The 18458-nt window shown below is 38.2% G+C and overlaps 2 protein-coding genes and 2 long non-coding RNA genes across 4 annotated transcripts; all 4 read left to right on the forward strand.

The window, feature by feature from the left end:
• Window position 1: 1 nt before the first annotated feature.
• Window positions 2-1933, forward strand: LOC130496019 (uncharacterized). The gene is made up of 4 exons (XR_008935045.1): window positions 2-257; window positions 392-580; window positions 1043-1101; window positions 1743-1933. It is a non-coding gene; the product is annotated as an uncharacterized LOC130496019 (long non-coding RNA).
• Window positions 1934-5293: 3360 nt separating this feature from the next.
• LOC130496699 (uncharacterized) lies at window positions 5294-7389 on the forward strand. The gene is made up of 4 exons (XR_008935877.1): window positions 5294-5636; window positions 5771-5959; window positions 6421-6479; window positions 7121-7389. It is a non-coding gene; the product is annotated as an uncharacterized LOC130496699 (long non-coding RNA).
• A 930-nt stretch (window positions 7390-8319) lies between these two features.
• On the forward strand, window positions 8320-11010 carry LOC108838290 (GDSL esterase/lipase At1g20120). The gene is made up of 5 exons (XM_018611246.2): window positions 8320-9210; window positions 9852-9982; window positions 10102-10335; window positions 10410-10665; window positions 10735-11010. Exons 1-5 carry the CDS (start codon window positions 8754-8756, stop codon window positions 10899-10901), a joined length of 1245 nt encoding a protein of 414 aa, XP_018466748.2. The 5' UTR covers window positions 8320-8753; the 3' UTR covers window positions 10902-11010.
• Window positions 11011-14515: 3505 nt separating this feature from the next.
• On the forward strand, window positions 14516-17170 carry LOC108808287 (anther-specific proline-rich protein APG). Its single transcript, XM_056986951.1, is given in 15 exon segments — window positions 14516-14546; window positions 14549-14810; window positions 14812-14980; window positions 14982-15035; window positions 15038-15085; window positions 15178-15243; window positions 15246-15389; window positions 15391-15421; window positions 15424-15443; window positions 15446-15523; window positions 15525-15546; window positions 15889-16034; window positions 16139-16372; window positions 16457-16703; window positions 16802-17170. Coding segments are annotated over 15 exon segments (1746 nt in total). The 3' UTR covers window positions 16996-17170.
• Window positions 17171-18458: the final 1288 nt, after the last annotated feature.

Below are 18458 nucleotides of genomic sequence, written 5' to 3' on the forward strand. Positions count from 1 at the left end.
ATTTTTGGTCAGGAATTTTGTTAGCCGGCTAAGGTCCAAGCAATACTAAAGATCCAAGTGTTTGCCTATAAATACCCCATCCAGCTTTGTTTTCTCAGAAACAAGAAAAAGAAGTAACAAAGTTAGAAAAGAGAGAGAGAGAGAGAGAGTTCAAGAGAAGGAATGAGAAATCTTGCAATTGAGCCACCAGGAGTCATCGCCAGAGCCACCGCACGCCAAGACCACGTCAAGCTCATCACCACCGTTCGTTGTAGTCGGTAAGCGCCGGAAACCGCCATGCATTTGAGTTTAGTTTCGTGCGTTTAGTAAATCGTCCATAACTTTCTAACCGTTGCGAATCTCGTGCATGCAAAACCACCATCGTGTTCCTCTCGTCGAGACGAATCCATAGCCACCAGAATCGTCGCAATCGGAGCTCGGACGAAGCCGTACGAACCCTCCAAAGTTTTGCCAGAAATCGTCTCCGCCACCACCGGACCACCGCTTCGCCGCCGCCGGAAATCGTCTCCGCCGCCGGCCACCGCCGTTCTCCGCCGCCGGCCACCGTCGTCCTCCGCCGCCGCTCCGCCGTCCTCCGCCGGTAAGCCACCGCCGCCCTCCGCCGTCGCCGCCGTTGACCGCCACCGGTGACTCGCCGGCGACTCGGCCAACTCGGCTGAGTCGACCCGGTGAGTCAACTCGGTGACTCGGTTAACCGGTCGGTTTGACTGGTTTAAATCAATTACGATTTGGTTAGGGTTGGTTAGAGTAAACCGGACGGTTAAAATCAATTGAAATTCGGTTAGGGTAAACCATCGGTTAAAATCAATTGAAATTCGGTTAGGGTAAACCATCGGTTAAAATCAATTGAATTTCGGTTAGGGTAAACCGTTGGTTAAAATCAATTTGAAATCGGTTAAGGAAAACCAATTGGTTTAATCAAATTGATTTCTGGTCAAGGGTTGACCGGATTGACCTTTGACCAGCGGGTTGACTTTTCCTTAGACACCCGTTTTCACCCGTTCGAAGGGCGTTCTGACTCGGAATTTCGATCTGATTTCAGATTTGGAGTCTATTTGAGCAGCTGGAGTTCATAGACATCACTTCTCTTCATTTGCTAAGGTGAGGGCTTCTCCGTTAAATCCCGAACTAGTTTAGTACTACCATTATGAAAAGTTTAGTTTCGAAACATGATCCGTCTCTATGAATCGAGTCTGCTTGCGAGTCTTGTTTGATTATTATTACTATTGATTGTTAAACCGGAACTAGGTTAATAGAGGATTCAACGGTTTTGTGAATTGAATGTTGCTGAGCACGGTTATATATATATGTATATACATAGTTATGAGTAGGGACTATGTGATGGGCGTGAGTTCGGAGATGTCCGAGATTTGACGCTACGGTGTGATATGGGCGTGAGTTCAGAGACGTTTGAGCTTCGACGCTACTGTTTGGGGCGTGGTGCAGAGACGTTTGCATTCGACGCTACGGTGGGCGGGGGTACAGAGACAGACTGTACTAGCGACGCTTCGAGTATATGGTTATATCCTTATAAGGAAATGCGTGGTGCAGAGATTAGCTGTGTGCTATTAGCGCATTATTTATTGTTATGTGTGGTGTACTAGACACCGTGTTTGTTTCATGCTAGAGCTAAGCCTACATAGTTGTAGTGCTATGAACTGAGTCAGTGGTTTGCGGTTTAGCATCCCATACCTCACTGAGCGACTCCCCTGTTGCTCACCCCTCTTTCTTTCCCCTTTCAGGTGAGACCGATGAGCAGGAGTGATCATATCGGACTAGTGCTACTATTTGGGCTCGTGGGCTTTATCGTTTATCGTTTTATCTTTTATCGTTATTGGGCCTTCAGGCCTTTGGACTTCTATCGTTTATGTTATTTCTTATTTCAGCCTTCGGATTATGTTGTTATTTATATTTCGGATGTTTATTTTCGGATTTGACTTTATGACATGACGTGGAGTTTATTATCCGTATTATTATTATTATTTCCGCTGCGTTACTATTTATTTATCGTTATTTTATCTCGAATTATTTTATCATATTCGAAAGACGCGGTCGCGTCAGTTTTGGTATCAGAGCCGTGTTCCGTCCCGGCTCCGACCCGGGATGGCGATCTTTGGAGACTCGGTTTTTATTCGGTTTTAAATCGGTTTTAAATGGTTCTGGGGATTTGGGAATTTTAAAGTGAAAATGAATAGCACCCTTCCGTTCGGTATCGCTCCTCTAACCCAATTTGTCTTTATGTCGATGAGTAAAGTCATCGTCATCCGTTCTCAAATTAACATGGTTCTAGCCATATGTTCAACAGATGGATGGTTTCATAGTTTTGCGAGATTGCTTAGGTGCTTATCAGACGAGTTTGGAGATTGTCCACGAGTGGATATGTGACATTCTGCCACTACCCTAACTTCAAGCCATTGTTTCACGAGTTTTTGTTACGTGAGTTCTATGTGATGTGAGGTTTGAGCCATTGGTTGGCATGTGTTGTGTATGAGTACGAGTATTGTGATTATTTTGGAGGGGTTTATAAACTCGTGGAGATCGCTTTTGAATTAGGGTGCGGCAACTTGCGCTGTGTTAATATTGGAGCTACACTTGGCATGCTTACCAGTTTTTGACTGTGTTTATCATTTCAGAAATGTGACAGTTTGAAAAACTGGCATAGGACATTGGGAGCTAATTATATTCATCGGAGTTGTACTAGTTGTACATAGAGAGGTAGAGTTATTCAAGAATCGTCAGAATTGGAGCTGAGTTTTATGATATCTTTCTTAAGGTGGATTGGTTATCATGGTATCAATACTGTTGATTTGTCAGAGGGCAAGAGTTCAGATTCTTAGAGTAGAGGTTGTTATTATTGCTTTATGCTGAAGAGTTATTGATAGAAAGGCAGATGGATTTTGGCGACCATTTCGATGGTTAAGGATGATGGACGACATTAGTTGCATGACCTTCTAGTTATTGCAGAATATAGGGATGTATTTGAGGTTTTGTAAGGCCATCACTTGATAGAGGAAACGATTTTGCGATTGAGTTTGAAACATAAGCCATAAATTTATTGAGTGCCTATCGGAGTTGTTTCTTAGATTGATTATGCAGTATTTGCGTGTAGATGCACTAGCATGGTGCAAAGGAGTACGATGGAGTCACATTAGACATGATGGGGTTACCATTGCAGATTTTATCCAAGAGTCGACATAAAGTACTTTGCAAAGGAAGTTATGGATAGGAAGAAGAGAGCCATCAAGCATGTAAACCAGGGAACCATGATTATCACAGGATATGAGATTGATATCAGTAGGCTTTGAAGATTTTCTAGAGGTGGCATTTCAGCAGGAGAACTGATTAGAGAATTTTGGATGAGATGTGAGTAGAGCTTCACACCAGATGTTGTTACGTCAATTACTGCTGATTGAAAGATTTTGTGGATAAAGCTACTCATCAGGAGGTAAGTCTAGCAGGGAGACAAGAACTTCTTTTAGCAGATTAGACTAAATCTAGAAGGGCATCATAGTCCCAGAAGTGAGCAGAAAGCTAGTATGGGAAACCGAGTTATCCCCGTTGCCATCACCGTCATAGAGAGAAGTGTACTAAGTATTTATGTTTGTCGTCAGCTTGGACATATCTCAGGGCTAATCATCCTACGCGCGACTTAGAGTTAGCAACAATTGTATTTGCATTAAAGTTTGGAGACGGTAATTGTGCGAAAAGGAAGTTGAGGTTCATTGGAATCATCAGTATCTAAAATATAGTTTCACTCATTAAAACTTTTACTTTGGACAGTACATATAATTTGAGTTGGTAACAGTCTACAGATTGGATATCACGTGTCATTTGGTAAGGTCAACCAAGTGGCAAATGCCTTGATTAGGCACATGAGCAATGTTTTAGGAAACAAGAAGGTTCAAGAACTTACTGGAACACTTGCAAGTTCGGGGATTATGTGCATTTCTGCAGAGGAGGATACAACTGGTTTTCAAGCACTAGACATGCAGATTTACTGTAGAGAGTACACCAAGCACAGGTTAGCGACATGGCTTTAATTAAGCAGATCAGGTTGAGAGTTTTGGATATCATACAGTTTCGATCATGATGTGTTTGTATCGAAACAAAGTTTATGTATTGGGCGATAAGCTGTTAAGAAGAAGGATCTTACTACAAACACATCACTCGCGTTTCTTTACCCACCCGAATATCGCCGAAGGGAGCAAAGATATGAAGCATTATTATCCTTGGCAGGTCTGAAAGAAGTTGTAGCTACATTTCATCGAAGAGTCTGGGGTGTCAGATGGTTATGTTGAGGATCAGATGCATGTCATGTTATTGTTGAGCTTGTTTTCGCCAGAGTGGAAATGAGGTTTGGTGATCATGTGGATAAACTCACCAAGTAAGCTCATTTCTTAGTAACTAAGGAGACATACATAAATGATAAGTTGTGTTACATGGAGTTTTCGCCAGCTTTGTATCAGATCGGGAAGCAAGGTTAATGTCTGCATTTTGGAGAGTTTCTCAGAAGGCGATTAGAACAGTGTTTAGTTGAGCACGATTTATCACCCGCAGATGGTCAGCCAGACAGAAAAGACCATTCAGACTTTAGTGGAATTGCTCGGGGCTTGTGTCTTACAGTGGGAAGAAAGCTTGAGGACATCAACCTCTCGCACATTCTGGTTACAATGACAGCTATCAGTTGAGTATTAGGTGGACACCATATGAGACTCTTTATGGTAAGCCTCACCATACACCACTTTTTGGACAAAAGTGGGGAGCAGCAAGTTCGAGGACCATCAATGTTCAAAGGAGAGTAAAGCAAATGGACATGCTCAAAGTGCGATTTAAGGAAGCTCATGACTTTCAAAAGAGTTATGCAATTAAACGCTGTGAGGATTTGGAGTTTCAGGTCGACAATCGATTACAACTAAAAATCAGGAAATTTCAAGGATGATCTAAGATTCGGAAGTTAAAAGATTAAACCGAGGTATTCAAGACCATATACTATTGTGGAGCGGATTGGAACAGTTGATTAAAGATTGGATTTATCAGCAGAGATATCAGACTTCTAAGACGTGTTCAATGTGTTTGCTTTGAAGAAAAATCGTGAGAGAGCCAGAGCTTATTTTGTAGTAGCCGCCAGGTGACTTCAGAGAGAATGTTTGCAACTTATCAGCCAGTGGAGATTATTGATCGTCAAGTAAAAGCATTTCAGGGAATACCGACCATTTTTGTCAGAGTTCGTTGAAAAAGAGTTGGGATTCAGTAGGAAGCCTCAGAGACATATCAGATTGATTATTCAGATGTTTGTTATATTGATATTGGGGCAGTCAACAGATGACTCGAATTCGAGGACGAATTCCTTATTAGTGGGGGAGAATTGTAACGACCCGAATTTTTGGTCAGGAATTTTGTTAGCCGGCTAAGGTCCAAGCAATACTAAAGATCCAAGTGTTTGCCTATAAATACCCCATCCAGCTTTGTTTTCTCAGAAACAAGAAAAAGAAGTAACAAAGTTAGAAAAGAAAGAGAGAGAGAGAGAGTTCAAGAGAAGGAATGAGAAATCTTGCAATTGAGCCACCAGGAGTCATCGCCAGAGCCACCGCACGCCAAGACCACGTCAAGCTCATCACCACCGTTCGTTGTAGTCGGTAAGCGCCGGAAACCGCCATGCATTTGAGTTTAGTTTCGTGCGTTTAGTAAATCGTCCATAACTTTCTAACCGTTGCGAATCTCGTGCATGCAAAACCACCATCGTGTTCCTCTCGTCGAGACGAATCCATAGCCACCAGAATCGTCGCAATCGGAGCTCGGACGAAGCCGTACGAACCCTCCAAAGTTTTGCCAGAAATCGTCTCCGCCACCACCGGACCACCGCTTCGCCGCCGCCGGAAATCGTCTCCGCCGCCGGCCACCGCCGTTCTCCGCCGCCGGCCACCGTCGTCCTCCGCCGCCGCTCCGCCGTCCTCCGCCGGTAAGCCACCGCCGCCCTCCGCCGTCGCCGCCGTTGACCGCCACCGGTGACTCGCCGGCGACTCGGCCAACTCGGCTGAGTCGACCGGTGAGTCAACTCGGTGACTCGGTTAACCGGTCGGTTTGACTGGTTTAAATCAATTACGATTTGGTTAGGGTTGGTTAGAGTAAACCGGACGGTTAAAATCAATTGAAATTCGGTTAGGGTAAACCATCGGTTAAAATCAATTGAAATTCGGTTAGGGTAAACCATCGGTTAAAATCAATTGAATTTCGGTTAGGGTAAACCGTTGGTTAAAATCAATTTGAAATCGGTTAAGGAAAACCAATTGGTTTAATCAAATTGATTTCTGGTCAAGGGTTGACCGGATTGACCTTTGACCAGCGGGTTGACTTTTCCTTAGACACCCGTTTTCACCCGTTCGAAGGGCGTTCTGACTCGGAATTTCGATCTGATTTCAGATTTGGAGTCTATTTGAGCAGCTGGAGTTCATAGACATCACTTCTCTTCATTTGCTAAGGTGAGGGCTTCTCCGTTAAATCCCGAACTAGTTTAGTACTACCATTATGAAAAGTTTAGTTTCGAAACATGATCCGTCTCTATGAATCGAGTCTGCTTGCGAGTCTTGTTTGATTATTATTACTATTGATTGTTAAACCGGAACTAGGTTAATAGAGGATTCAACGGTTTTGTGAATTGAATGTTGCTGAGCACGGTTATATATATATGTATATACATAGTTATGAGTAGGGACTATGTGATGGGCGTGAGTTCGGAGATGTCCGAGATTTGACGCTACGGTGTGATATGGGCGTGAGTTCAGAGACGTTTGAGCTTCGACGCTACTGTTTGGGGCGTGGTGCAGAGACGTTTGCATTCGACGCTACGGTGGGCGGGGGTACAGAGACAGACTGTACTAGCGACGCTTCGAGTATATGGTTATATCCTTATAAGGAAATGCGTGGTGCAGAGATTAGCTGTGTGCTATTAGCGCATTATTTATTGTTATGTGTGGTGTACTAGACACCGTGTTTGTTTCATGCTAGAGCTAAGCCTACATAGTTGTAGTGCTATGAACTGAGTCAGTGGTTTGCGGTTTAGCATCCCATACCTCACTGAGCGACTCCCCTGTTGCTCACCCCTCTTTCTTTCCCCTTTCAGGTGAGACCGATGAGCAGGAGTGATCATATCGGACTAGTGCTACTATTTGGGCTCGTGGGCTTTATCGTTTATCGTTTTATCTTTTATCGTTATTGGGCCTTCAGGCCTTTGGACTTCTATCGTTTATGTTATTTCTTATTTCAGCCTTCGGGATTATGTTGTTATTTATATTTCGGATGTTTATTTTCGGATTTGACTTTATGACATGACGTGGAGTTTATTATCCGTATTATTATTATTATTTCCGCTGCGTTACTATTTATTTATCGTTATTTTATCTCGAATTATTTTATCATATTCGAAAGACGCGGTCGCGTCAGCGGGGTTTGTCAAAATAGTGCGCATTGATAATCATATTCTCTGTTTTTTGTTGCTTTTAAAATTACAATAATCAAAGGGGAACATAATTTGAATTATATGAATCATGTTTCTTTGAAGTGTGTATTGCAAAGAGATATATTAAGAACGTTGGACTTTTGTTTTTTTTGTTAGATTGCGGAAAGATGAGCTTACATATTGGTTTTTTCTGAATATATTTATTTTTGCTGATAAACTTGAATTTTTCAGGTCATAATTGAATACCAAATGTAACCGATTAAACCAAAATAACCGAAAATAACCTAACATAACCAAAAAATTGGTTGTTCCATAAGTATCATAAAGATTCGATTAGTTCGAAAATAAATTAAAAACCAAAAATACCTGACTTTCGAACCGATCTGAATCGAATTTAATTTCGGTTAGTTTTGGAATTGGTTTTCAAAATTTTGGTTAATCGAAATCCGACGGTTCGGTTCGGTTTGGTTTCGAAAATCGAAGGGCTAATAGAGTCCATAATTCTGACAATGACAACAAAGGTCAACAGCACCCAGTTATAGTTTTGTATCATGGCCTTGTTGAAGAGGCAAAATAATCAGATGAAACCTAATCGATTATATGTTTGATTGTTTCAAATTTAGCGTTTTGAGTCTGCTAGTAAAGGATAAACGTTTAAACGCAGCAGTCCAACGTAATTAATTTGGTTTCACGTTTGTATGCAAACAAACCACTTCCTCTCTTGTATCCTATTATGTGCAGTTGGGCTATAGTCATGACTCACGTCTATAACATGTGTGCGAGAAATAGGGTAAATAGAAATTTCAACCCTAAAGTATTATAAAACTTCAACAAACTCAGTATTCTTTTCGATACTTCTTCTTCTTTCTTGAGCTCATGTTTGTGTGATCACTTGTTATTTTCGATACTTCTTCCTAGCTCGAGCTCGTGTTTTGTGATCACTTGTTCGAGTTGTTATAAATAGTAAATGGGACCATGTTCTGTTTTCTTACTTTCTTTGGATAGAAACAGTACTGCTAAGTAGTGTATATAAAATAATGCAAAAACGAGAATGAGACTTCTAGTGATGATTTACGGAATATCAGGAAAGTTCGGAATGTGTGAATGAGAAGAAGCCATAGAAGACAAGTATCTTCTTCTTGTAACCATCAAAACCGCATGCTTGTGTCCGAAATTTATTTTTATCTGAATAGAAACCACTCATACTATTTTTTTTGTCTTAACACTCCTTTATATTCCGGAGCTTCATAACAATTTCTTTTTTTCCTTGTCAGACGTGTAAGAACACATAACCAATATGATGAAATATAATGTTGTTTCGCCTTCTTGTTCCAAACTATTTCGATGTGTCTTGTTCCTCCCACTCTTTTATATCTTCTTCGTTGCTTCAGCGAGAAATTTGGAACAAGTTCCAGAGCCGAGTCCAACGCCAGCCCCGGTTCCACAACCGAGTCCAAAGCCAGCCCCGGCTCCAAAGCCGAAGCCATCTCCAAGTCCAGGGCCGACCCCGGCTCCAGAGCCAAAGCCATGTCCATGTCCAAGTCCAGGGCAAGCTCCGACACCAGCGCCCACTAGGCCACGCAACACGACGTTTCCTGCGATCTTTGCATTTGGGGATTCAATCGTAGACACAGGAAATAACGATTACATTTCAACATTAGTCAAAGCTAATTTTCCCCCCTATGGCATGAGTTTTCCACATGGATGTCCCACCGGTAGATTTTGCAACGGCAAGATCCCTGCTGATTTTATAGGTGACTGTTTGCCTTTACTTTTAGTTTAGTACATTTACGATAGTAAAAATAGAGTATTTTTTGACCAATTTTTTTTTTCAATTTAATCATAAATAACATTAATTTTTTTTTACAATATATGGATTTTCATCCATAAGTTTGAAAAATATGCAACAAAATAAAAGTTGAAAAACAACCCATAGAAAAAGATTTAATAAAGAAGCCTAGTAAACAACAAAGAAGATTATATAACTAATGATTGCGACTCGCATTTGCCTATTTCACTAACTTTGGTCCATTTCATATCTTAAATTTTTGGATTTGTTTAATTGGTCTTCCTCCACTAGTTAAAAGATATCTATCTTCAGCCTCATTAAACCCCTCTCCTGCCCTTTTCCATAGGCTAGAGGAGTCTCCAGCTCGAATAGAAAGTGTTGGCAGTTAGGCATGAAATGTGAATGAGGACCAATTAATTTTTTTAAAAACAATTCTCACTTTCCGAGGCTTGAGGGCACTCTAAAAATAGAAATTGTTAGTACATAAAACTTATACGTAAAATGTTTTCATGCATTAACTACGTAAGATGGAATTGCAATATTTTTTGTATTTTCAGTGGAAACATTCTTACTAAAATTGATCTTGTTTGGTCTTTACTTTCACAGCGGAATTTTTAGGAGTAAAACCAACTTTACCGCCATACTTGAAGCCAGGGCTAACCCAAGAAGATCTCATCACTGGTGTATCATTTGCTTCAGGTGGTTCTGGCTTCGATCCTTTGACACCTATCGTTGTAGTAATATCATCGGACTATCCTTCGCCTTTCTAATTACCTCTTCGATCCTTAATTAATTTTAAAACCTAATTTCATTTGATTACATTTTGTTTTCATGTGCTACCAATGTTATACCTAAGAGCGCGATACCGATGTCAAACCAGTTGACATATTTTCAAGAATACATTGAGAAAGTGAAAGGCTTTGTGGGAAAAGAGAAAGCGGAGCATATAATATCCAAAAGTCTAGCCATTGTGGTTGCGGGCAGCGATGATCTAGCTAATACATACTATGGTACACATGCAGAAGAATTATTATATGACATCGATGCATATACCTCCTATATGGCTAGCTCTGCTGCAAGTTTCGCTATGGTACGTTAAAATTTAAAAATTATACGCGCCAGATAAAGTAACCTAATGAATATAGAGTGATCAAAATTTGGCAGCAACTATATGAATCTGGAGCAAGAAAGATAGGATTCATTGGTATATCACCAATAGGGTGTATACCGATACAAAGAACCGCAAGAGGGGGACTTAAGAGAAAGTGTGCTGATGAAGTAAACGTTGCAGCTCAGCTTTTCAATACCAAACTCTCCAGAAGTTTGCATTCTGTGGCTGAGACCTTGGAAAATGGCACTTTGGTGTATATTGATGTCTACGCTCTCTTCGCTCAAATGATCCAAAACCCAAAAGAATATGGTAATTTCTGTTGCGTGTGAATGGGCATAAAATTATTTATTTTTTTCATTTTTGGGGGGAAATTTGCAGGATTTGATGAGATTGATAGAGGATGTTGCGGGACGGGGCTGGTCGAATTAGGCCCGCTTTGCAACCAATTTACATCACTTCTGTGCAGCAATGTATCTTCTTATATGTTTTGGGACAGTTACCATCCAACGGAAAGAGCTTATAGAATTTTAACCAAAAGTTTATAGAGACTGACATGAGCCCTTTCTATGACAAATAGATTTAAGATGTGTCTGTTGTGATAAAATTTGGCTAAATAAAAGGTGTAACTCATTTGGTTTAATGTTTCTTTTGGTACTTATTTGGTATAATGTATAATATTAACATGGAACTAGGAATTAATAAAAAGATGGAGGGCTTAATTTCCAACAAAACTTAGGTTCATTCCATAGAGTAAATTTTTAAATTCACTTCACTCTTCAGAACCAATTAAAGTGTCACATAGATTATTAATAAAAAAATACTAAATTAAAAGAAAAATAATTAAAAGAAAAGAGCATCGCCAACTTTAACGACGCTAACGCCATCAACTAAACCCTAAACAATAAATCTTAAATCTTAAACCCTAGATCCTAAATCATTAACCGAAATTCTAGATCCTAAAACCAATCATATACCCTAAACTCTAATCCTACACCCTAAACTCAAACCCTAAACCCAAATCCTAAACCATAAACCCAAACCGTATACTCTAAACCCAAATCCTAAACTTTAAATTTAAACCGTAAATTATAAACACAAACCTTGAACTTAGACGATATAGGGTGTGGATTTAAGGTTTAGGATTTGGGTTTAGGGTATATAGTTTGGATTTAAGGTTTACGGTTTAAGATTTAGGTTAAAAATATATGGTTTGAGTTTAGGATCTAGGATTTGGGTTTAGGCTATAGAGTTTGAGTTTAGAATCTGGAGTTTGGATTTAGGATTTTGGGTTTTGAATTTAAGATTTAAAGTTTAGAATTTAAGATTTAAGAGTTCAGTTGGTGGTGTTAGCGTCGTTAAAATAGATATTATTTTTTTCAGCTATTTTAAAAAAAAATATTTATATTTAATTATGTATGTGACACTTCAATTAATTTTAGAAAGTGAGGTAAATTAAAATTTTCACCCTAAAAGATAAACCTAAGTTTTGTTTATTAATTTATAGGTCAACTTTTAGTATGGTATGATGGGAATGGAAAAATATCATTGAAACTGTTTCCTCTTTGAAAATATAGAAGCTGCGCCTAATTTAAATAAACCAGAACCATGTTCATTTTTTAACGGGACAAGACTTGGTTCACCCCTATGGTGAATCTTTAAATTCACCACCTCATTAATAACCAATCAAAATGCCAACTAGATTAATGATAAAATAATTTAAAAAATAAATAATGTCATATTTAATAATGCTAATGTCATTATTTAATCCCTAAACTAAAATTCTATACCCTAAATCCAAAAGTTATACCCTAAATTTTAAATTATAAACTCAAACTCTATACCCTAAACCCAAGTTTTAAACCCTAAACCTAAACCATAAATGATAAACCAAAAAATCTAAACTCTAAACCTAAAACTATACCCTAAACTCAAACCCTAGACGCTAAACCCAAATTTTAGACCCTAAACCCAAACCATAAACCCAAACCATAAACTCTAAACCCAAACCGTAGACCCGAAACCCAAACCCTAGACCGTAACCCAAACCATGAATTCTAAATCCAAACTTAAAATTTTAACCTTAAATTTCAAAAAACAACATCAGTACTAATCGAAATATTTAGGATATAGAGTTTGAGTTTTGTATTTACGTTTTGGGTTTAGAGTCTAGGATTTGGATTTAGGGTATAGGTTTGGATTTAGAGTTCAGTTTTTGGGTTTATGATTTATGGTTTGGGTTTAGGGTTTATGATTTGGATTGAAGGTATAGAGTTTGGGTTTATAATTTGGAATTTAGGGTTTAGAATTTGGATTTAGGGTATAGAGTTTGAGTTTATAGATTAGATAGTGACATTAGCATTATTAAAATTGACACTATTTTTTTTTTATTATTTTAGTTTTTGAAAAAAATATTTAATATTTTTTAATCATTAATCTAGTTGGACTTTTGATTGGTTATTAATGAGGTGGTGAATTTAAAGATTCACCATAGGGGTAAACCCAAATCTTGTCCTTTTTAACGCCCGTTACTGTTCTGCGACTAAAAATTAACAAACACGACATAGAATTTTAGTTGCAGCGTCCTTATGAAGTTGCCCCCGGTGACTGTCGCCACTAATCGTTTCTGTAAATATTAGCGACTTCCATACATAACCGACCTATCGCTAGTCTCAAATACTAGTATTTTTTTATTTCTTGTTTTAAGTTGTTGTAGATCTGGCATTTTATATCTTGCAGTTCAACGCTGAGGCCGCATCTGGGAAAAGAACAGGGCTAATGTAAAAGTGCTGTTGAACTTCTTCTAACAACCAACGCTTTCTTGTTTGTTTATGTGATGATTCAATTCAATAAAGAAAATCCATTATCCTTCTTGTTTCACTTAATTGAATTACAAAGAGAGAAGATTGATTGGTCGAAATAGAATTATAACTAAAAAGGTTAAATCATATTAAAGGCCAGAAATCTTTAAAATGGCCAACCCAACTTTCGCCCTAATTAAGACACAGTCGAATATTACACTATTGATTCTAAGTTTTGTCTTGTGTGGGAATATTACATAGCCATAACCCTAACTCCAAAAATCAAATTAACTAATGATATTTTTGGGTTTAATCCAGTGTTTTTAAATCCGGACCGAAGCGGCAGTCGGACCAGGTTGAACTATAAACTAACAATAATTTGGGTTGGGTCAATGCCAAAACCCAATAAAATTGAACCGGTTAAAAATTTCTATCAAACCATCAAAATCTCTGGAAACAGTGACTCAATGAACCAGCTAAACTCCAGCTCATATATAAACCAAAATTTTACTAATGAATTTATTAAAGATTAATAAAGTATCATCTCTCGTCTTTTTCTTTTGATGTCTCTAAATTCATAAATAAAAGATTCACAAAGTTTAATATTCACGTCAGGATATTGCTTTTGTCTGCTTCTCATTTGGTTTAAATTTTATTTCATGATTACTTATTTTGAAGACTTTAATAATTGAAACATAACGTTTGTGAAATTTATATTTCAAAATATAACTTTCACCTAATGTGTATATAAATTTTTCAAAAGGTGTAAGATTTAGAGTGATAAGATCTGAGAATAAAGTTTAAATTCTTTTATTGATTTTACACTTAAACTATCAAAATATAAATTTGTTACATTATAATTGTTATTTTTAAATTTTTCTAAACATTATGATTATTTAATATTTATTTTATTTAATATGATCTATTTTGTAAGAATATTCATATTATTTACAAAATATCATTAAATTCAATTTAATTCAATTCAATCCCGATCAGATCCGGTTCAAACCCGATCGAACCATAATGATCCTAGACGGTCCCAGTTTTAAAAAGACTGGTTTAATCTCTAACACTGAAGAATACTTAAGCGAGAGTTAAGCTCCGAGAAGCCACAAAAGATAGTTTAAGAGAAGTTAAGTTCCGACTGGAAAATTGAAATATAGGTATCAAGGGTATCTCAAAATTGCGTGATGAGAAGCCGTGTGACACAAGCATCTTCAACACGCCACATAAATTGCATGCCCTAGTTTACGTAATGCCTATATATACATAGGCACACGTAGATTGATATTCATATTGCCATGACGGTTGAAATTGCTTAATTAAATGGAAATTGTCTTACTACTACTTTTAGTAAAAGCATGAAGCAATCTTCTATGGTCCATTCTTTTTCGCTCTATTTCGTTTTGTTGTCTTTCTCGTATCCTTTTGTATCTTCTTTGTGACAACGACCAATGCCCAAATAGTCCATCGACGGCTCTGGCCGTGGCCATCAATACCTTGGCCATCAATGCCTTGGCCATATCCATGGCCAATGGAACCACCAGATGCTGGCCCACCACCAGGCCCATCACCAAAGCCTGGTCCACGACCAGACCCATCTCCACACCCACCAATACCACCTAAGCCGCAACCAAATGCACCACCAGCGCCTGGTTCCAGCATGCCCACCAATACCACCTAAGCCTCAACCAAAACCACCACCAGCCCCTGGTCCATCTCCATGCCCCCACCTAAGCCGCAACCAAAAGCCACCACCAGCGCCTGGTCCATCGGCGTGTCCACCAATACCACCTAAGCCTCAACCAAAACCACCACCAGCCCCTGGGTCCATCTCCATGTCCACCATAACCACCTAAGCCTCAACCAAAGCCACCACCAGCCCCTGTCCACCGGCATGTCCACCAATACCACCTAAGCCTCAACCAAAAAACCACCACCAGCCCCTGGTCCATCTCCATGGTCCACCAATACCACCTAAGCCTCAGCCAAAGCACCACCAGCACCTGCCCCGTCTCCATGCCCACCTCAACCACCAAAACCGCACCCAAAGCCACCACCAGCACCTGCTCCATCACCAAAGCCAGGCCCCCACCACCTAAACCACCTAGTCCAGCTCCGAAACCTGTGCCACCACCTACTCCATCGCCAAAACCTAGCCCACCTACTCCATCGCCAAAACCCAGACCACCTGCCCCATTACCACCTAAGCGAGAAAACAAAACCATACCGGCCGCTGTTTTTCTTTGGGGATTCGATATTCGACACAGGAATAATAATAATTTAAAAGACAAAAGATAAAAAGTAACTATCGCCCCTATGGAATGGATTTTCCTTCGAGAGTAGCCACCGGTAGATTCAGCAACGGAAAAGGTCGCTTCTGATTTTATATGTACGTGCTCTCTCTCTCTCTCTCTCTCTCTCTCTCTCTCTCTCTCTCTCTCTCTCTCTCTCTCTCTCTCTCTCTCTCTCTCTCTCTCTCTTCTCTCTCTCTCTCTCTCTCTCTCTCTCTCTCTCTCTCTCTCTCTCTCTCTCTCTCTCTCTCTCTCTCTCTCTCTCTCTCTCTCTCTCTCCTCTCTCTCTCTCTCTCTCTCTCTCTCTCTCTCTCTCTCCTCCTTTATCTTCTTTTGTGCCAAATTCTGGCCCAATGTGTCTTTTTTTGTTTGATATGGACCTTAACTCGTTTTAAGTATTTCCTCTAAGTACTTTTCTCATTGTTTCCTGCTTCCACTAGCCAAATATATGGGAGTAAAAGAAATAGTACCCGCATATTTAGACCAGAAACTACAACAAAACAAACTACAACGTAGCGATCTACTTACGGGCGTCTCTTTTGCTTCGGGTGGTGCTGGCTTCGATCCTGAAACATCTGAATCATTGGTAAATTAAGATAGAATCGACAATCCCCTAGATTCATTGTTTATTTTCTTGCAAAGTTAACTATTATTAATACACTGACTTATAACTTTTAATCATGTAATCAGGATGTCATACCAATGTTGGACCAATTGTCATATTTTCAAGACTACATAAAGAGACTGAAGAAGCTAGTAGGAAAAAAAGAGGCTAAACGAATAGTGTCCAACGGAGTAGCCATTGTGGTCGCAGGAGGCACCGATCTGATTTACACATATTTTGGAATTGGTGCTCAACACCTTAAAACTGACGTCGACTCTTTCACCACTTTCATGGCTGACTCTGCTGCCAGTTTCGTTTTGGTACGTATTACTAGTATTGAAAACTCATAGCGATGTGAGTTTTTAAATCAAGAAACAAAAATTTACATGCAAATATTTGGGCAGCAACTGTATGGATTTGGAGCAAGACGTATAGGAGTGATAGGAACACCACCGCTTGGTTGTACACCATCACAAAGGGTTAAAAACAAAAAAATATGTGATGAAGAGATAAATTATGCTGCTCAGCTTTTTAATTCCAAGCTCGCTATAATTTTGGGCCAGTTGTCGGAAACCCTACGAAATTCGACAATGATTTACATGGACATCTACTCTATCTTCAGTAAAATACTAGAAAGCCCTGCGCACTATGGTAATAATAATAATAAAAATAATAATAATATTATTATTATCCATATAGGTTGATTATAATATTTAATCATATGAATTTGAAAAATTATCTGCATGCAGGATTTGAGGAGGTAAAGAAACCGTGCTGCAAAATCGGATTAACGGGAGGAGGTGTATTCTGCAAAAAGAAGACATCAAAAATATGTCCCAATACATCGTCTTATTTGTTTTGGGATGGTGCCCACCCTACTGAGAGAGCTTATGAAACATTAAAAAAAAACTTGTTAAAAAATACCTCCGTTATATCTGATTAATAACTGTCTTTATTACATTATTAATCTAACCAAAAGGACAACTTTTGCAACGTATTAATAATGTAGGCATGAGCGGTTTCTGCGACTAATAATCCAAACACCATTTGAGAATTGAGATAGTCATGTAAGCCTTTTGTTTTTTATCAAACGATTTCCTCAGCGAGCCAGTCATGTTTATCTAAGATTTACACTAGATTATATAAAAAATATATACACTAGATTTTTATAGGAGTTATTTGTGTAATAGCCATATTTAAAAGATAAATTAGATACGTAACATTGATTTTGACATAATTAAATGTCAGATATTTGTGTCTCATTTGATTTGGTTCTATCCTTTTAGTTTAAAAGGTTTCAGTTGCAAGTGAGAGAGTACGTGATGTCATTTTTTTTTGGTGGAGTCATCCACATATTTTTTTATTAACTACATACATATATACCTAGTATCTATATTACCGAAGTAGTGTAGGATTATAGTCCCAGCTACAACCTCTTAATACTAAACATATCCCAATTCCAATCTATACTAAACCTTATCTCAGTCTCACTCTAACCCCTAGATATTAAGCCCTAAACTCTAATAAGTAAACCCTAAACCCAAATATAGATCATAAACTCAAATATAAACCGAAAACCCAAACAGAACGGAACAAAATAAATAAAATAGTATATATTGGTGAAATTATGAATTGTCTATGATTACATGGAAAAAGTTAAACCCTAAACTCCAACCATACCCTTCACCCTCTAAATACTAAACCCTAAACTCTAATCAGTAAACCCTAAACTCAAATATAAACTCTAAACCTAAATAGAATATAACAAAAAAATAGCATAGTATATATTAGTGAAATGATGAAATATATATAATTGAATAGAAGAGTTAATGATGACTCCAACCATAATTCCTCACCTTCTAAATATTAAACTCTAAATCTTAATTACTAAACCCTAAACCCAAATATCAAAATCTAAAATATATATAATATTAAATTATATTATGTAATATTAAACTATTCAATATATATTATAGTACGATTTTACAGGTTCAAAAACATGTTATGATAGTTAAAACTTAAGCAAACTACAAACTATATTTCTAAACGAAATAGAACACTCTTTAGTAATCGTCAAATGGAAAGAAACATAACAAAATAGTATAGTAACAGAATATATTGAATTACATAATATGAATAGAACAGACATAATACATATTTTCTTTACATTTTATTCTATATACATAAAATAGAATAGAACACAATAAGCAAAATATATTCATCTTCTCCGATCAATTTTGGGCCACACAGTGACAAAAGATAAGTGTATCTGATGACATTAATGGATATAGTACATGTTACTGCGTTGAAGAAAAGAATTTTGTACTTGATACAGTTGATGGAGAGGGAATATCAAAGAGCCACGAGTTATTTTTTGCAAAAATAATCACTAATGTAAATTGTTAT

The sequence above is a fragment of the Raphanus sativus genome, chromosome 6 (assembly GCF_000801105.2).
Source record: "Raphanus sativus cultivar WK10039 chromosome 6, ASM80110v3, whole genome shotgun sequence".
Taxonomy (NCBI): Eukaryota; Viridiplantae; Streptophyta; class Magnoliopsida; order Brassicales; family Brassicaceae; genus Raphanus; species Raphanus sativus.

Coding starts and splice junctions, on each gene's coding strand:
- LOC108838290 (XM_018611246.2), top strand. CDS start 8,754: ATGATGAAATATAATGTTGTTTCGCCTTCTTGTTCCAAACTATTTCGA. Junction 9,211..9,851: donor GATCCCTGCTGATTTTATAG/GTGACTGTTTGC, acceptor TTACTTTCACAG/CGGAATTTTTAGGAGTAAAA. Junction 9,983..10,101: donor CTTTGACACCTATCGTTGTA/GTAATATCATCG, acceptor GTTATACCTAAG/AGCGCGATACCGATGTCAAA.